Genomic DNA, 18,590 nt, shown 5'->3' on the forward strand with positions numbered 1-18,590 from the left:
GAGGGGTGACCAAACTGTTCTTATTGCATAAAATGATCTAAAATCCATCATTTTAACTGTTCTAAAATAACTGAAAATTTGGAGGAAAAAGGGAGAAAAAAAATTTAAATTAGTGTAAAAAAGATATAAAATTCTTATGCTTTTGTAACATTTTAGTTCCTCAATATTTTAATTTTTTAATGTAAGTATAAATTATTCTAGAAAATAATACTTTGCTGTGAATTAATTACTGAAAAGGCAGAAAAGGAGAAGCTGGATGCACATCTGAAATTAGTAACATCCTTCTTCTGAAAGTGTTGCCATAATCAGCGCAAGAATAATTTGCTATATTAGATGTAAGCTCTTAGTAACTATTCCCCCTCTTTTGCTCTACAATAATTGATACAGCAAATTGCTCTCATAATAACATGCCTTTTTATATCTTATCAGGTAACAAAAACCACACATTAGAAAAATCCCAGACATGGGCACACTTGACAGGCACACTCAATCCATGAAGTATTTTAGATCTGCCTTACACTAACAAATACTGACCTGACAGGAGATAAAAGTGGATGTCTTTAAAGCTCATTCAGTAGAAATCCAACAGTGCTCCTGCCTGTGGACAGGGCATCACAAGGGAATAGATTATCCTTGTGATGTGTTTTCACTCATGTATCAGTGGGGATCACTGAATTCCTCAGTCCTTCCTCCATGTCAGCCCATACATTGACATTTCCCATCACACAGTTTCTAGCTGGTTTAAAACCACACAATTAGCTCCACGTTCAGCACATCCATTACTTTCCAAAGACACATGAAAGTGAAACCCTTTATGAGATGTTCCCTGAGGTGCACATGGATACCTGGCAGAGGGTTCCCAGACGCTCTGCATTCAAGATGGATTGGATTATTCACCACCACGGTTTCATTTAATGTTTTTCCTGCATCTTCCAGACTGGGTGGTTCTGGGAAAAGACAAAGGCAGCAGGTTTTCATTAATTCAGCCACCCAGCTAGCAGAGCATCCAATCACAAAGTCATCTACCCTTGGAGAAACTTTGGGCAGTGAGTTGCACAAGTTTCAACTGCTAGATGACCAAGGAATTTCTTCAGAAAGTTCATCTCTGAAATGGGAATACTCTCTAATTATATAATCTCATTAGTTGTAAGAAGAATAAAACATTATTTTTGTTAATGTTAATTTTTTTCAGGAAGAATGGAACTTAAAGTATATTTGCAAGTAATGGGTACACAACACAGAACAGCAATTCTTTCTTGTGGCAAGCTCCTCTCACTTCACCTGGTGAGAGTAAACTGAGTGGTGTAGACAGCTTTAACCTTCCTGAAGTTCAGAAATCTGAAACATGACAGAAACACCAGATAATGACACTTTGAACATGAAGACTGACAGCAAAGGAGAGCTTTATGAGCAAGGGACTGACACTGAAATTAGTTGTGATGCAACTATCACAGTCTGAGTGTGGCTTCTCTAAGTCTCATCCACGGAGACTCTGCAACCTCTCCTCGCTTCAGTTTAACATTTTCCAGTTACTGGCTTGGTTTGGCAATAAAAGTCAACAGAGCCATACTCTGTGAGAATATTGCCACAGACTATTCCTGCACCTCCTGAGGATTCCCACACCTCCTTTGAGGACTGGGTCACATCAGCAATGCACAACACTTCGTGACCATTTCTGAGCCAAATATACATAAATCACGGTGAGAGCGTTTTTTAAATTCACATGCAAACAACAACTTCTCAAGTTTCCCTGATTCTTTTTACACTGTTTTTAGCTGCAAAAGAAAATTCCTTTTAAACAGGATAAATCCCCTTGCAAGAAAATGTTCCTTTCTCAGTAAAGTTATTCCTGTAAAAATTTTCCATTGCAGGGTCACGGGGAATACCAATATCCACAAAAAGCTTGGATGGAATTAGTAATGCCAGTGGTGGTATATCACACATTGATTCAAAGAGTACCCTTCTGAGGGGTGGGTTAGTAGGAATATGTTTGACTTTTTGGGGTACCTCTGAGCAGCAGAGGTACCTGCTCCTTTCTGTGTCCTCTGGTATCACAGGCAAGAGGCTGAACTCTACAAAAGCCAGTTTTGCCTTACTAATGGAGTGGGACAGAGAAGGAGAACCAAGAGGTGGATGTGCAGAGCCAGGAGAAAAGCCAGAGCAAAGTGAGCCCAGCTGCAAGAGCTGTGGGACAGCCCCGTTGGGCCACATTACCGTGCACGTGGAGCCGGGTGTGCTGCTGGGCCTCCCCCGCGGCATTGGTGGCCACGCAGGTGTAGCGGGCGGCGTCTCCAGGCAGGGCCTTGCCAAGCTGCAGAACACGGCCCGAGGCCTCCAGCTGTTCCCAAACACAGAGAGGAGCCATGTGACACCACTGTCCCCGGCACAGCCGCTCGGCAAGAGGGCAAATGGACACAGCCAGGCTCATCCCCTCCCAACCCGGCTCATGGAAAGAGGATACAGCTGGGTCAGAGATGCCAGTGGCCCTGGGACAGCAGCATCAGGAGCTGTACAGGTGTGAGGAGATCCAGCTGACGAGGTGCAGGCAGTCAGAGGAGACTGCAGGCAAGATGCCAAAAACTGCTCCAGCCATGGGAAATCGAAGTCATTGCAAGCACTCACCCTAGGAACATGGATGCCCTCGGGAGGGCTCTTCATGGAAAGGTAGGATCTCATCAGGAGAAGGGAATTACAGGTAGATGCTGCAGTGATTACAGAACAGCTCAGCTAATCCCACCTCACAGGGACGACTGGCTAGAGCCACCTCACAATCAGCAGATAACCACTTGACCTTGAAGGGCAAAATACCACTGGAAGGAGACAGATTCTGAATTTCCAGTCATGGACTCTGCTGATACGAGGTGTCTAGTGGGATTCGGTCGGCTAAACACTGCTATTACCTGAGACACCACCCTAGGCAGGTAAAAAGCCCCTCACTCTGCAAGATGGATCTTAAGCACTTTCGTATTACAGGGTGAGGGAAGCAAAAGGAAAAGAAGCACTAACATGTATAACTTACTGCAATTATCTTCCATGGTCTGGACCCCATAAAAGAATCATGCTTACTCTGATATTTCCCCTGGCTGTGTTTACTGGCTGTCCATCTTTTAACCAGGTTATGGAAGGGCTGGGGATGCCACTGGCTATGCACTGCAGCGTCACAGGCTTGTGGAGCACAACTGCTCTCTCAGAAGGCCCAGCTGATTTAATGGTTGGAGGAACTGCAAAAAGCACCAGAAACAAAAATGATGCATCATTTAAACATGTACATTTAAATATATAGAAGCCATAATCCAGAGGTAAGTGCAGCTTTACTTCTACTTCCAGATTTAGTGGAAGGTGCCCCTGCCACAGCTGGTGTCCAACCCAAACCATTCTATGATTCTATTTCATCTAATCCCCTCTCCAGTTTTTCAACCTGCTAATGCAAACAAACATTTATAGAAAGTTTGAGCACCTTCTTGCCACAGATTTGAAATAAAAGCAGTCTGCTGCTTCCTGTCCACCTTGAGTAACCTACCGTGCACTGTAACATCAAATTCCTTTGCATGTTCTCCCGCCTTGTTTGCAGCCACACACTTATAGCGGCCGCTGTCTGACACTTGAGCTTGAGAGATTACAAGTTTCTGTCCATTTAATAAGACCTTGTGTCTAGCCTCCTCTCCAACTGGTTGACCATCTTTGAACCACCTACCAAAAAGAAAGTTCCATCTCAGATGTCTGTGAAAGTAAGATCAATGACACTCCTAAAATATGCACAATTCTATTAAACAGAATGCCTCAGTAACTCTGCATTTCTAGGGAAGTCTGCAGGTGCCAGGTTGTATTCCCCTTGTCTGAGTGCCATGGATTGCAGGGTCTATCAGAAAGGGAGTATTGGGGAACAGCCACTGAAGACAATGTCAGAAAGGTGACAACACATACCTCCAGAGGCAGAGAGGAACCTCCAAAGCAAAAGCAGTCATGGGTGGCAGAAGAAAAGGGCACATTAAGTTGTGTTAGCAAAGAACTTACAGTTTTGTCTGCTCTTGTTTTCTATCCTAATCTCCAGGACATGGACATTGGCACAACAAACAAAACTACTTTAAAATTAAAATCCTGATGTTGCCAAGTGAGTGCCTGATGGTGTTATCAGCAGAGCCAGGAGTTTGTCCTCTACTCATTAACCACCAACTGATTAACACAGGTGGCTCATAAAGCTCACCTAACGAACCAGCAGATTTATTTGTATTTTTTCTACTGTCGTATCAGTGCCCTTACGTGATAGTTGGTGAGGGTGTCCCTCTTGCTGAACAATCCAGCTCTAAAGGGTTATGGAGGATCACAATGTAGCCCAAGAGCTCATCCCCACCTTCCACAAATGGTGGCACTGTGAGAGAAAAATCCACCAACAGAAACATTTACACATCACAAACATCAAACAAGTCTCTCTCAAATAGCACTGTCAAACATACCCTGATTCATTATGAACCACTGTTCCTTTTTGAAGGGAAACATCTGCCCAGTGACATTTTGTGGCTTCAAATCACTGTTCACACTTTTTTACTGTTTCTTGTTTGGTTGTGTTTTCCAGATTCTGTCAGAAGAACCTTGTGAATGGGTGGGAAGGGGGGGCCTTTTAGCACCCTCTGCCAGCAGAAGGAGAAAACAAAGGTGCAGAGGATACTCTTCCAGGTCCTCTTCACCCTGTCTCATCCTCTCTGGGAAGGAAGCACTGCCACACTGCTCATCCATTATCAAGATCAGTGACATTTACCTGCTGAAGCAGAAGGGATGCTCTACATCTGCATTCAGTATTATGTTCAAGTGAGCAAAACCTAAAATTCAGTTCTTTACAGTTCTCTTCCATGTCAGGAGAAGGTGATTCACATTTTTTTCACAATGTGAATTCACAATTCACAATGTGAATTCACATTCACATTCATTTACCTCAAGACATTCAGAAGGGACTGCTGAGATACAGACTGTGGTAATGGATTCAAGGGATATAGAAGAAAAAGAATTTTTTTCAGTATAAGATTCAAAACTCGCACAACTCAAATTCAGAGAAAGATGTCCTCTCCCAGAGGCAACTACTCAGCAATATTTTTTATGGATTTCTGTGATTTTCTTCTCTGAAGACAAGTAAGAAGAATTTTAGAGGTTACTGAGAATAGTATTTACCTACCACACACACAAAAAACCTTCAAGAACTAACCTGAAAGTACAAGTCTTCAACTGTCTTGTAGCCCTGGACAGAAAAGTTGTGCAGTGCCCAGGTCTAGCTAGATACAGAGCGTGACTAACTGATCTTAATATATTGATACCAACAGAAATAAAACCATAGGTTTTATGGAACTTTTCCATCTTAGGTTTAAAGGAATCTGATAAATCCGCAGCTCACACACCTAAGATTTCAACATCATACTTGATTTCTTGTTCTCCAGCTATGCTTGTGGCCACACACCAGTACTGGCCCCGGTCAGCCTCAACGGTGTTCAGGATCTCCAGCTGCTTCCCTCCAGCCAGGATACGGAGCTTGTCACTTGCTTTCACTGGAACCCTATCTTTTAACCAGGTCAGGAGAGGGGGAGGGTTGCCAGCAGCCTTACACTCCAACGTCAGGGAATTACCAGCAACCACCTTCCTGCTCTGGGCTGCGTCAGCATTGCCTTCAATTACTGGAGGAACTGCAGGAAGGAAAAAATATATTGCAAGCCATTAATTCTGTAGCCAGAAAATGTATTAAGAGAAAATGGGTTCGTTCCACCCACTCTGGCTCCATCTGCCATCATGTCAGGCACAATTTCATGTGAGAATTTGCTGCTGGGGCAAGGCAAGGCAGAGAAGTCAAATGATGTAGTTCAGAACTGACCAGCTGTATAAAACAGAGGATATGCAGGACTCTGAGAGGGAAGAACTAGACAAGAAGGACTTAAAAGAGTACACTAAAGATCCCACCCAGAGTGGGTCTTTCAAGTAAGTATTGTTTAGCATGGAGATGTGAGATAGAGAATGATATACATGGAAAAGAAATAGTTGAGTAGAAGAAAGCATGGTACCAAGGCTGGTGAAGGGAGGGCAGGGTTAGATGGGGTATCAGGAAGCAATGGTTCCCTGTGAGGGTGGGGAGGCCCTGGCACAGGGTGCCCAGAGAAGCTGTGGCTGCCCCTGGATCCCTGTGAGTGTCCAAGGCCAGGATGGACGGAGCTTAAAGCAAATCTGGGATGGTCGAAGATGGGGGGCATGGGGTGGGGGGCGGCACTGGATGGGCTTTAAGATCCCTTTCAACCCACACCATTCTATGATTCCATGAAGTCATGAGCTGTTGGAGAGCCCCATAAAGCAGAGGGTCTAAATCTCCCTCTACGCAGCCCTGCCAACAGAGGCCAGAGTTTAATCACAGCCACTGCCAGGCTGCAGAGGCTGAAAATGTCTCCCACAGCTGTTCTGCAGGAGCAATTAAGCAGTCCAGGAGCTGTCCCTCACCATAGACATCCACGTGGAACAGCTTCTCTGCAGTCCCCGCAGCGCTGCTCACACGACACGAGTACTGCGCAGAGTCTGACACCTGCGCCCGCGGGATCTGCAGGAACTGCCCTCTGTCCACATACAGAGCCTGGGGGCTGGAAATCACACGCTGCCCATCCTTGTACCAGGCGATGGTGGGCACAGGGATTCCCTTGGTTTCACATTCCAGATTTATCAGGTTGTTGAGGAGCACCGATACCTCTGTGGTAGTGTTTCCTCCCTTAATACTAGGGGGGACTAGTTCAAAAGACAAAACAGCAACATTAAAGCCTTAGGCTACAAGTACGTGCAGATTTAAACAAAACATTAAAATGCTGTAAGAATAAAATATCTTCATCAGCCTTCCAACCCTTCCTGCTGTGTTTTGTTTAGTTCTTTGCCCAGCAGCGCTGATCTATCACCTGTACAGTTCTCCAAGGCACACAGCGTTGAAATCATGAAGAGAACAGAACAAAAAGGCCACCAGGTTCCAACGTGTGCCAGGTTAGGACAGCTAGGCCTCCGTGCCTCCTGCAATGCATTTGGGCAGCCCTCTTCCCTATCTCCAAAGAAAGAGCAATCCCTGGATACCTAGGGAGGTGCATCCTCCCAGGAAGCGTCCTTCTATTGAAAATACCAAACACACCCAAGAGCCTCCACAACGGCAGTGGGAACTGCTCCATGCTCCAAACTTCTGAGGGTGAAGTCACTTACTTTGAGACTAAGTATGAGCTTAACAGTCTTGCTTTATACTCCTATTTTTGAAGCTTTTTGGCCCATAGTCATTTCCCTCGCTCTCTAGGCAGCAGGACTCGGATTTTTCTAGCAAGCAAGCTCTTGTGTAAATCAGCCAATATAAAGAGTCCGTAAATCTCTATAGAAGCAATAAAAACACAGTGCAATTGGCAACGACTAAATTTATGGCTGCTGAAAGTACCAGACACATCTGGCAGACACATTGACTCCTCTGCTGCCAAACATGCTCAGTACATCCACGGATTCCTCTAACTTCCATAGTGGTCATTGAAAACACCACTGCAGAAATGTAAAGCAAAGTGTCTGTGAATGGATGAATCCCCATCTGAGACAGGTCCTGCATTAACAAACTACAATGAAATATTTACTAATTAAACATTATTTTGTATCAAAACCCCCAAATCCACCGAATCTGCCAAAACACACCCAGTTCAAAGGCAAATGCATTTCTCTATCAGAGATGAGGAATGGTTTTAATATGGTGTTTTGGAAAACTATCACAGCCAAAAGCAGGGCTAAACAGCTGAAACAAAGTAAGAACTAGCAGGAATTAGCATTGAGGTTCCTCACTTACTCTGTGGGCTTCTGTTTGTCCAGACAGGACTAATGAGAAAAATAAAAATAAAGAGAAGTTCCATTCTGCTGTCATAAATTCATCTTTCCTGAAGAATCTGAAATAAATCGACTCATCTACGAGGATTTTATCTGGTGGGGGAGGAGGGGAGCCATTTTATTCCTCTAATCTCAGAACAGTCACAATCCCCTGCAAGTCTTTCCAGCATTCTTTTTTCATGATAGAAAAAAGTTTCACCATGACTGGTGTACAGCCACATTCCTGTGCCTGTGGGTGCTCTGTGCTGCAGAAATGTCCCAGATGAGAGAAATAATGCACATTAAGTTCACAGAATCACACACAACATTCAGGAACAAATCTATAGCAAGTGAGGACTTGAGAGCTCGAAGACTCAAATCCCTACCCCTCACACTCCAGGCACAAGAATTTCTGAGTCCCATAAGGCACAGGGTGTATCCTAGGACCAGGTTAAGTAAAATAAGACCAAATGCATGTTAAAATCAAAATCTTACTAATTTTCTCCTCCTTAAGACAGATCAAAGCAATAAAGCCAATGTGATAATAAAATAATTCAGTTGAAACTAATAGCAGAATTTGAGAATGCCCTTCAAGATTTCTGGCTTTCACTAATCAGAAAAAAAAAAAATCATATAAACAACACTTCAAGGTGTTTTTCCAAGCCTGCAAAGACTACATCCATACTTAACTTCATACATACAAATACTCCAAAAGGTAATTTTGCGAACACATGACTATTAAATTAAGTTTACACACAAATTTTGTAGCATCAGAGACTTAATTTGTATTTGCCTGAGTATAAAAGAAACCTTATGAGTAGAACAAGAGGATCTTCTGGGACCAGGCGTTCCATAAACTTACCATGGACAATGAGCCTGACCTCCTTCACCTGTTTGCCAGCAGTGTTGGTGGCACTGCACTGGTAGCGACCCTTGTCAACCCTGCGAGCACTCCTGATGTGGAGAACTTGGTTCCTGTCCAGGAGCTCAACATTGGGATCACCCAAAAACAAGGGCCTGAAACAGAGACCATTTGGCTTCACAGAACTGTGCCCCCACCCTTTCAGCATTAATTTAAACTGCCAATAAGAAGAAGAGGCCCTTTGGTGGCAGTAATTGTACCATTCAAGAGTGCCATTTAGCACTAAATTAATGGCTTTAATCACAAGAACCACCATGCAGTGACAAGCTATTATGATTAACTCTACTCTTAGCTTCTAAAAGAAACCTAACCACAGAAAGTACTTTTCTCAGACCTCCAGGATGCCAGCATCAGAGCCAGAGTCCCATGTCTTACCTCAGCTCCTTTTCCTAATTTATTTAGTCATGCCAGGCTTTTGCCAATAACAAAATGTCAACTATTACACAGGAACTACATATCCATAGCAAGGAGTAAGGAATTGCCACAGCAGAATACCTGTGAGTCCTGACCAATGCCTACACTGAACTACATTGTTAAAACACGAAAAACACCCAGCCCAGCTGGGTTTTCAGCTAATATTTAAGCCATCAAGAATTCTTCTCCTGGTGTGCTTTCCTGGAAGATGAGATGAGGAATGGAAACATGCAGGCTATAAATGTTTTCAAATCTTTACTGTGTGTATGTATACAAACCTTTGTATACACCTATATGTATTTCAAACCTTTAATGTATATATGCAGAACTGCACAAGGCACTAGCCACCAAAATGTTTGATACGAGTTCTGTCTACCAGTGAAAAAATCATCTCAGCTAAACAACTGCATTTTAACTAATGATGTGTTTAAAATAATTCAGGTAGAATAACTCACAGAATAAACCCAAAGAAATGGTTCTGCTTATCTTGCTTCACCATCACCTTGCACCAAAAACCCAAAATCTGCTCTACAAGTGCCAATAATGGGTGAGTTCAGAAAGAAAAGTGGGATGTTAAGTTTTGATTAAAGAATTTACCACCTCACACCACCCCAAATGCTGATGGCACTGAATTAACACTACGTAGTTAAACACTGAACCTCCTCCCTCTTTGTTCTAGGGGAGGATGAGCCTGACACAAACCACAAAAGCTGCAATATACTCACTTGCCATCCTTGAACCAGTGAATGTCAGGAACAGGGAAGCCTTTGGCTCTACATTCCAGACGGATTTCCTGGTTGAGGATGACTGCCACTTCACCAGCGGTATCGCCACCTATTATGCTTGGTGGAACTTTAAAAAGACAAACGTTAAGGAAGGACTGGTATTTAGCCAGGGAAGCTGCGCCCTGTGACTGAAGGGAATGCAGCAGTGGATCTGGCTGTTCCCTTGAAACACCTTTCATGTTCACTGCAGAGGGAATTCCGCAGATCACAACAGCCTGTCTATCGTGACAAGCACCTCCACACCTGCACTGGTGAACTGTACTGGGAAACACCTCTATGTCACACTGCACACCCCAAATACAAAACAAGGCACCACAGCCCAGAAATCAAAAGCAGCATTTTGTCTGGGTTGCTACAAGAATGGCAAAGTTTAAGCACTCAGTGCTTCAGCAGCAAATAGTTCATCATCAGTGAGTGGAAGAATCTATTCATAATGACTTGAAATTTATTGGCTTCTTAAATGTCAACCGTTTTTCCAGTCACCAACTAAAACCCAAACCAAACAAAAATCAACCCCAAAGCCATGGAACTAACCGAGTATATGGAGGTTAAACAGCTTCTCAGAACTTCCTGCTACATTTATGGCTTTGCATGAATATTGTCCAGCGTCCTCAGTAGTAGCTTTCAGGAGCTTCAGTATCTTCCCGTTGTGCAAAATCTGGAGAGCACTGCTTTCCACAACCTTAGAGGAACCCGAGACATTAGCCTTATGTGATCCAAGCTACAGCAGCCAAGTATCACAGCTGGATTTTTATAAGAAAATGGTAGTTTTAGTGGAAGGATAATCTGTTTCCCCTTTCAGTTTCAGCACTAATCTCCTGCCCTGCTGCAATTTATTCAATATGGTTTGTAGCTCAGCCTAGGGCAGAGAGTGGGGAAACTCCATCCAGCAGCAATGGGCAGTCCCACGAGTGCATAAAGGGACCTCTCCTCATCTTAAACTGTGACTTAATCAGCCACAACAGAGGACTCAAGGATAATCCTGAGGAAGTCCATTCACCTCTGAAGGTTCTTATTTTGCCACCCATAGAACGAAAAAAATGGCAATATTGGTCCCCTCTGCATGGACTGGCACCTACAAGACAGGGAGATTTCTAAGGCAAATTCGTAAGGGAATATTGAAAATAAAGAGTTTACATTTGACTTACAGAATTAATGGATGAGCCATATTTAGCTGCCTTCCTGTGGGGGTGTTCTTAGAGCACTTAAATATACATAAAGGCATGTACATGTATTTATTTTGAATGAGTTCTCATGTCAAGCCCTCAAAAATCCGCAGTTAGATTAATCCCACATACCTGGATATCATCCTTATACCAGGAGATGACTGGGAAGGGGTTACCAGTTACTTCACAGAAGAGACTTACAGGGTGATGAACAACCACAGATGTATTTGTCACCTTATCTTGATCCCTAATTTCAGGAGGAACTGCAAGAAAGCTCAACATCAGGATCTAAGTCTTCCATTCCAGTGACTCCCCCCTTCCTCCTTTCCATCCCAGTCAAGGACCACTACAGATCAAAATTTCTCAAACCCTTCTCATTCCCTTCCCAACATTTCCATTTCTTTCAGCTCTGGACATATGTCCCTGCATCCTTTCTTCTCTTTGCCAAAAAACAGTCTTCTCTTGTCCAATAACAGACTCCCAGGGAAACTCACTCAAACACAAGCACCATCAACATTTTAAGAGAATAATCTTTAAATTCATCTGAAATTTAAACTTGAAATCTCGTGTTATTTGCTTAGGATATGAAGGAAGCATATTCCAGATTCATCCTTCCTCTTCACTGGTCCAGTCATGCCCAAGAACCCCATCTATCTTTTGTCCCACTATGAATGCAAAGAGAATGGCCGTAAGTGGTGGATTAGAAAGTTCCAACGCCACTGATAAGCCCTGCTGGCATGAGATGGGATTCCTGCTTTTCTCAAAACAATCCTGCTAAGGCATTAGAACTAACTATCATGGGAAGTGAACAAGGCTGAAACAAAAGTAGCTTGTAGGGTTTCTATTTTCTAACTAGGATTCTGAAAGAAAAAGAGTATTAGCAACTAGAAATCTCCTAGTCTGTGTTTATTCTGATAACTCTTCTCTTATTTGAAATGCAGATCTAGCCCTCCATCTGTAATTTCTACAGTACAAAGCTTCACTTGTTATTTGCATTAAAATTTTCAAGTGTAACTGGAGTTTCTACCAATAAGATGTACCTGGATCCTTGAGCAAAACAAAGATGATAAAGTCATGGAGAACAGAAACAACAGGGGAAAAGAAAAACTATAGAGAGTGTCAGAAAAATAGAAAGTTCTCAGATGAAATTTTATAATTTAACAGCACAAGGGCAGATTTGGGCCATGCAATTTCCAACAAGAAAATAGAAGACACTTCTCCAAGCCAGCTCCCCAAGGGCTATACTGTATTATTTACCATGGACTTTCAGGCTGTATCTCCTCTGTGTGCTCCCAGCCTCGTTGGCTGCCACGCAGACATAGTCCCCATTGTCCAAGGGCGTGAGGGCAGCTATGACCAGCAGGGTCCCATCCTCCAGCACCGAGAGCCCCGGCTCAGCCCCGGTCAGCTCCCGCCCGTTCCGCAGCCATTTGATGGCTGGCTTGGGAATACCTGCAAGGAAAAGGGGAAATGGCCACAAACGCTTCATTCAGCTCGGAACAAGATTGATTCAAACAACTCCTGCAGCTTGCTGGAAGTCTTGCTGGAAGGACAACACATGGGAGGCCAGGAGCTTCCAAGAGGAAGCCCCAGCTATTACAGGATGATTTTAACATTAAAAATCTTCATCCTATACATTGTAAAATCCTTGTTGGCTAGCAATGACTTTCCACAGGACTTCCACACACAGTGGTTATTTAAATTGCTGTTAGCTTGATTTTTTCCATATAAAGCAGACATGGAAAATACAGTGTGGATTGGACAGTTTAACAGCAGCTCTGTAATTTGCAATGGTCAGCAGAAAAAGATCCTTTTGTCACTACAAGGGGTAACCAAGACACTCACCTTTTGCAGGGCACGGGAACACGATGCGCTGGTTGGCCACTCTTTCTTGGAAGGGGCTGTTGAATGGAGGGTCCGGGTCCTCGATAGTGGGAGACTCTGAAAGAAAATTAGACCCAAAAAACTGCTTGATCTCTGCTCCAAATGTAAAAATACAGTTTAACAACACATAATACTGTCTCTCATTTACACAAGGTCACATTCCAATAACCCTCTTTACATTGACTGGAATGGGTACTATACAAGGAGTCTCCATTTCAGCGGGAATATTTAGGAAGTAAGCAGCACAAAGAGGCTTTCAAACTCGACAGAAAATAGTTCTCTTTAAATCTTGCTATATTTATTTTGAAGGCAATGTTTCTGCATAATCTGAAAAATACTATTTTAACTGTTTTTTCCCCACACCACATATTTTAGTGCTACTGCCATCCTTTGTTCTCAAGTCTCATTTTAAACTTGTGTGCAGCCTGAGACTATACAATGAATACTCTCTACAATTACATAAAGCTACTGAGAGTTCTTTGTTGTCTGTAAGAAGTGCTTCTCAGCACCTCTAATCCACAGGGATCAGAATGTTGCCTTTAGACTTTTGCAAAGAAGAAATAGTTCCTGCTTAGCTTAAGTCAGTCATGCTCCATTGACATCTGTCAGCCCCTCAGGTGAGGAGTTACACTACATAATTAAATTGGCACATTGACCACTTACCCTTTCACTATTCCAACATCATTTTTTAATTTAAATATACATATAGAGAGAGAGCGCAAGAGCATGTGCTTTTTTTTTATTTCTGCAACCTCTCCAAAGACTATTTGCTCATTCTAATTCTCCCCAATTACCATCAGAACATAACATCTAAACCAGATGTGGCTTTTGCATCACGTAACAGTGGGCGGCAGAGAGCCCTGCCCTGCAAAGCCCCAGCCCCACGGCACTGGCAGGGAGTCCCTGCCAGCCCGGGCCAGGGCAGAAGCGTGGCCCCAAGCAGCTACCTTGCACTTGTACTGTGACCTCCGCCATGTCACTGCCCACATCATTGGTGGCCACACAGGTGTAGACGCCAGCGTCAGGGAGCTGGACGCTGCTGATGCCCAGAGCTCCGTCCGGGCTCTGCAGGAACTGCCCCCCGTCTGTGGGCACCGCACTTCTGCCTCGGAACCAAGAGACCGACGGGGCAGGGACGCCCTGAGCACTGCAGGGAAGCTCCACTCGCTGCCCAGCCTGCACTTTCAGAACTCGAGGCCCACGCTGGATCCTTGGAGGAACTGAAGAAGACAAGTTTAGTCTACAGAAATGTGGAAGAAACAATGTACAGGACCATTCCTAAGGCTGGGAGAGCTGGCGATGTTCAGCCTGGAGAAGAGAAGGTTCCAGGGAGACCACAGAGCACCTTCCAGTGCCCAAAGGGGCTCCAGGAGAGCTGGAGAGGGACTTGGAACAACGGCCTGGAGGGACAGGACAAGGGGGAAGTATTTTAAACTAAGAGAGGGGAGACACAGACCAGATACAAGGAAGAAATTTTTTATCGTGAGGGTGGGGAAGCCCTGGCACAGGGTGCCCAGAGAAGCTGTGGCTGCCCCTGGATCCCTGGAAGTGTTCAAGGCCAGGTTGGACGGGGCCTGTGCGGCACCCTGGGCTAGTGGAAGGTGTCTCTGCCCATGGCAGGGGGTGGCACTGGGTGACATTTAAAAGTCTCTTTCCACTCAAATCATTTTATGATCCTATGAAATTCTTCTATAATTTTAGAAAATGTTCCTTATTCACTGAAACCAAACACCCTCAGGTGTGGAAGGTATCACTCAGGTGACTAAAAAAGCAGCCCTGCATGTTCTCTGCACAAAATAGGATGGGAAATACCCTGGTGCTGAATTTATTTGAACAAGCCACATTTCAAACTCTACTGCACAACTCCCATGAGCACTGTCATATTCTGAGCACACTGGAAGAGCTGTGGGTACTGGCTCCTCATAACACAAAACAATTCAAAAAGCTTTTATGATAAAGTTAATCACATTTTCCTTTTGGCATTTTAATTTCCTTTCCCTAATCCCTGATCTTTGTAGACTTCCAAACACAAGTTCAGACAGGAAGATAAAATATGACTGGAGGTGATTTTGCTGGTCCTAAAGAATAATATAAATGCACCATAAGTCTTTTGCCACAATATTTTTTTTCCTAAGGATTGTTGGCAATAAAAAGACTTTAAAAAAATGCCTGAAACATTAACAAGGGATATTTTTCCAGACGTGATATTGTGTGAGTGGTTAAGAAACAGTGGTTGAGCCCCAGTATGGGGAGAGCAGGAGAGAGACAAGGGAGTGACATGGGATAAAGGTAAGGAGGGGGACACAGGTCCTGGAGTGGCCGGAGCCACTAGGCACCTTTACACATATCTATGTATTAGTGTGTGTTTTTACAGCATTTCCGTTCCACAAAATCAGTAACTCACATATGAAGAGAATATGACCTGAAAGAACCACAGTTGAGACGATTTATTGTCAGTCAGGAAAAACATTTGAAAACCTCTTCAAGATGCTCAGTTCCACGTGGAAACTTGCAGATGATGAACCCTGAAGTTCCAACTCACCATATACACTGAGCTTCACTGACTGAGTCACGTTCCCAGCAATGTTTGTGGCGACACACATATACATTCCACTGTCTGAGACTTGGGTCTCAGTGATCTTCATTGACCCTGAGGGGAGGAAAGTGTGTCTGGAAAAAGAAGAAGCAGATAAACCGCATAAACATGTATGGAAAGATGAATGACCTCTCCTTACACGCTGCTAATGATTGCTATGAGCTAAAATAACACCACTCTGACCATATTACTCAACTATGACTTATATTTACTCTGTTTTTTTCCTAACTCTTTATGGAGCCCCTATATTCAGAATACACAGCAAATATCTAAAATTTAAGATCCAAATTACAAAATTTGGTTCTAGCTATTTATAGGACTTATTAAAATGTGATAGCGGCAGAGAAATGGAGCTCTTCATCCTCCTGTTAAAAATTTTTGCTCAACTCAGGTCAGTAGGGTCAAAAAGTTAAAACTTTTAATACTGCTTCATCCTGCCAAAAAATGATGTTACATTGATCCAAGATGGAAGACAGGATTTTGATTCAAAACTGCCAGTTCTGGTATTTACAGGAATTGTCATTATTCCCCAGTAAATAATTAACTACACAGCATTAAGTTCTCCCACAGTTCTGGTCACAGATCTCTAACACCAGAAGCTACACTGGCCAGATAAGCCAAAATCTTCTGTAGGAGTCAAAGGTAATAGAGAGAGAAAATAAGTGAGGAGGGAAGAAAAAATGACAGCTAAGGACTGACAAGAAGAAATTAAAGCCTGGCACTCAAGGTAACACCCAGAATTGGTGGGAATCGGTGGGATCATCTGTCTTCCTTTCTCTGGCACTAATTGGGACAACATTATCATAAGGACATAAATGGTGAATCTGGGGATTGCAATGGCTGGAGAGATGAAGGGAAGGAAAGTGAAATGTATTTTCTTCAGTGTAAAATCTGTCTGATACTACAATTCCTCCTCTGCTGCCTGTATCTTTCCAAACTTCTTCGTACTTTTTTTATAAGCCCAAAAGACAAAATTTCTGAGGCAACTTCTCCTCCTTGATTTTGTCCAGTAATTACGTTTGCTTTCTGATAAAAGTTCCCTCATATCTGATTTCCCTCTCCCTTTGTTTACTGTTCACATTTCTAACAAGATCTTTGGGTGGTCTCAAACAATTCTGTTTGGACTAATCTGTAACTTTTGCTGACATCTGTAAACAATTTTATGGAAAGGGCTGAGCTGGACTTCTATTCCTCTGGACAACTTGGATCTCACCACAACAGCCATGAGCAAGTAGCCTAATTTATCAGTGTCTCCTGAGGTAAAACGAGGACAAGTAAGAGACGAAGAATGCAGATTTGTTAGTGCATGCAACATGCTCACAGGAAACAGCAGAAAATTCCACATGGATTACTGAGAACAAGCCAACTCCCTGCACACGAGCCTCCTTCAGCAGACATGGTGGCCAAAGAGCTGCTGAGGCTGTCACAAGCTCCCTGGAACGGCTCCAAGGTGCAGGTTTGGCCACAGGGGAAAGAGTATCTCCGGTACAATTCCTTAACTCAGCTCAGACACTGGCTGATTCTGTCCATGGGATCACTGGGAGACACCAGCAAGCACAGTGTGCCTGTGGCCAGCCTTGCCATCCTCTGTTTCATGGACATAGCTGGCCTTTCTGAGGGACCCCGAGGAGCAGAAAGCAGCAGCAGAACCTGTGACCGTACCTGGCACTCCAGTGGGGAACATCCAGGGAATAGTCACCAGCTCATCTCCCCTATTGTTCTGTGGCACATTAAATAAAAAGGGAGAACTCCCTGTCCAACACAGTCCCCAGCTCTTCGTTCTCTAAGGCTGTCAGCTCAACATTTTACAAGTATTTAACTCTGCTTTCACATGTTCAAGAGTCTCTGGTGAGTTTTTGCATCCAAAACACAGCAAGCAACGCGCCCTTGTCAGCACACCCAAACATTTATCACCATCATCTGTATCCTACTGGCAGTCCAGGCTTTGTGCAAATCACAGACAGTACTCCCCTGAGCATAAATGTGAAGTACGTAAGAAAAGAAGCACAGTTTTTAAACAATTATAATCATGCACATATTATGAGGGTCTCTGGGCACCACCACAGTACAAATAGCCAGGATCTCTTTCCTCCTAGCCTCCTGAGATTGGATATAAGCACATGCTGGAACTGGAGCTGTGCAACCATGCACAGGCTTAGCAGTCTTGGGAAATAGAGTTTCACCAGCCAGTACAACAGGTCAGTCAGGACAAAGTAACACCTTCTGAGCAATCCTGTGGTAATCAGAAATCACATATCCTTCCAAAATCTTGAAAGCTTAAGAGGCAATTTCACTTCTTTTATTTTCATCAGACACTGTTACCTTGGAGAGAATGGAGATATGAGCTGCATTTCTTTGGCCCAGGTAATTATGGGGGGTGGCAAGCTCCTCACTTCACATGGAAGTGTGACATCTTCCCCTGCAATTACTGAGACCTCTATGGGTTTATCATGTGCATTTCCTTGCTGGTCTCCAGGCCTGGACACTCTAGGTTTCACTGTAACATGGAACACGTTAAGAAGCTGCAATGAATATACATATTTGTACAAATGTAACACCAGACAACATCTCTTTTTTCATCAGGTATAAAACATCACAATCCTATTTTAATGACCTCTCTGCAATAGAGATAAATCACTGCCATGCTGATGCAGTGATGCAGTGCCTGTAGCTCAGACATGGGCCCACATGGAACACCACAAATACCAGAAAGCCTGGACTACCCATTCAGAAAGATGGACAGAACAGATGGCTGTAATTCCTGCATGTTCTGAGCTCTGTATGGCACAGGTAGTTTGCAACCACTCCCTGAACTGTTACACTACAGCCCCAGTAACTCCAAGCCATAAAAGCCTTGCAAAGAACACCTACACCTAAACCTAAACCAAATTTTAATAACATTGGACTGATGATGACAGGAAGGCTTGGGACTGGTGGGGTTAATGGATCTTCAGTCTTGTATCAGTAGGAAATTCTACTCCTGTACA

General features: G+C 43.6%; 1 protein-coding gene across 1 annotated transcript in view; it reads right to left on the minus strand.

The window, feature by feature from the left end:
- HMCN1 (hemicentin 1) overlaps positions 1-18,590 on the minus strand; it is a gene marked incomplete at both ends in the record, with an annotated part of 185,973 nt that overhangs the window by 76,786 nt on the left and 90,597 nt on the right. The window contains 16 exons of the mRNA XM_082287593.1: positions 846-947; positions 2,215-2,338; positions 3,067-3,221; positions 3,521-3,690; positions 4,261-4,369; positions 5,388-5,669; positions 6,469-6,747; positions 8,699-8,853; positions 9,898-10,024; positions 10,492-10,639; positions 11,256-11,386; positions 12,381-12,575; positions 12,969-13,064; positions 13,955-14,227; positions 15,550-15,677; positions 17,926-18,100. Of these exons, the coding sequence (XP_082143719.1) occupies positions 846-947; positions 2,215-2,338; positions 3,067-3,221; positions 3,521-3,690; positions 4,261-4,369; positions 5,388-5,669; positions 6,469-6,747; positions 8,699-8,853; positions 9,898-10,024; positions 10,492-10,639; positions 11,256-11,386; positions 12,381-12,575; positions 12,969-13,064; positions 13,955-14,227; positions 15,550-15,677; positions 17,926-18,100 (2,649 nt within the window). The remainder of the gene's footprint in view (positions 1-845; positions 948-2,214; positions 2,339-3,066; positions 3,222-3,520; positions 3,691-4,260; positions 4,370-5,387; positions 5,670-6,468; positions 6,748-8,698; positions 8,854-9,897; positions 10,025-10,491; positions 10,640-11,255; positions 11,387-12,380; positions 12,576-12,968; positions 13,065-13,954; positions 14,228-15,549; positions 15,678-17,925; positions 18,101-18,590) is intronic.

This window comes from Coloeus monedula (genome assembly GCF_965178545.1).
Source record: "Coloeus monedula genome assembly, chromosome: 9".
Lineage (NCBI taxonomy): Eukaryota > Metazoa > Chordata > Aves > Passeriformes > Corvidae > Coloeus > Coloeus monedula.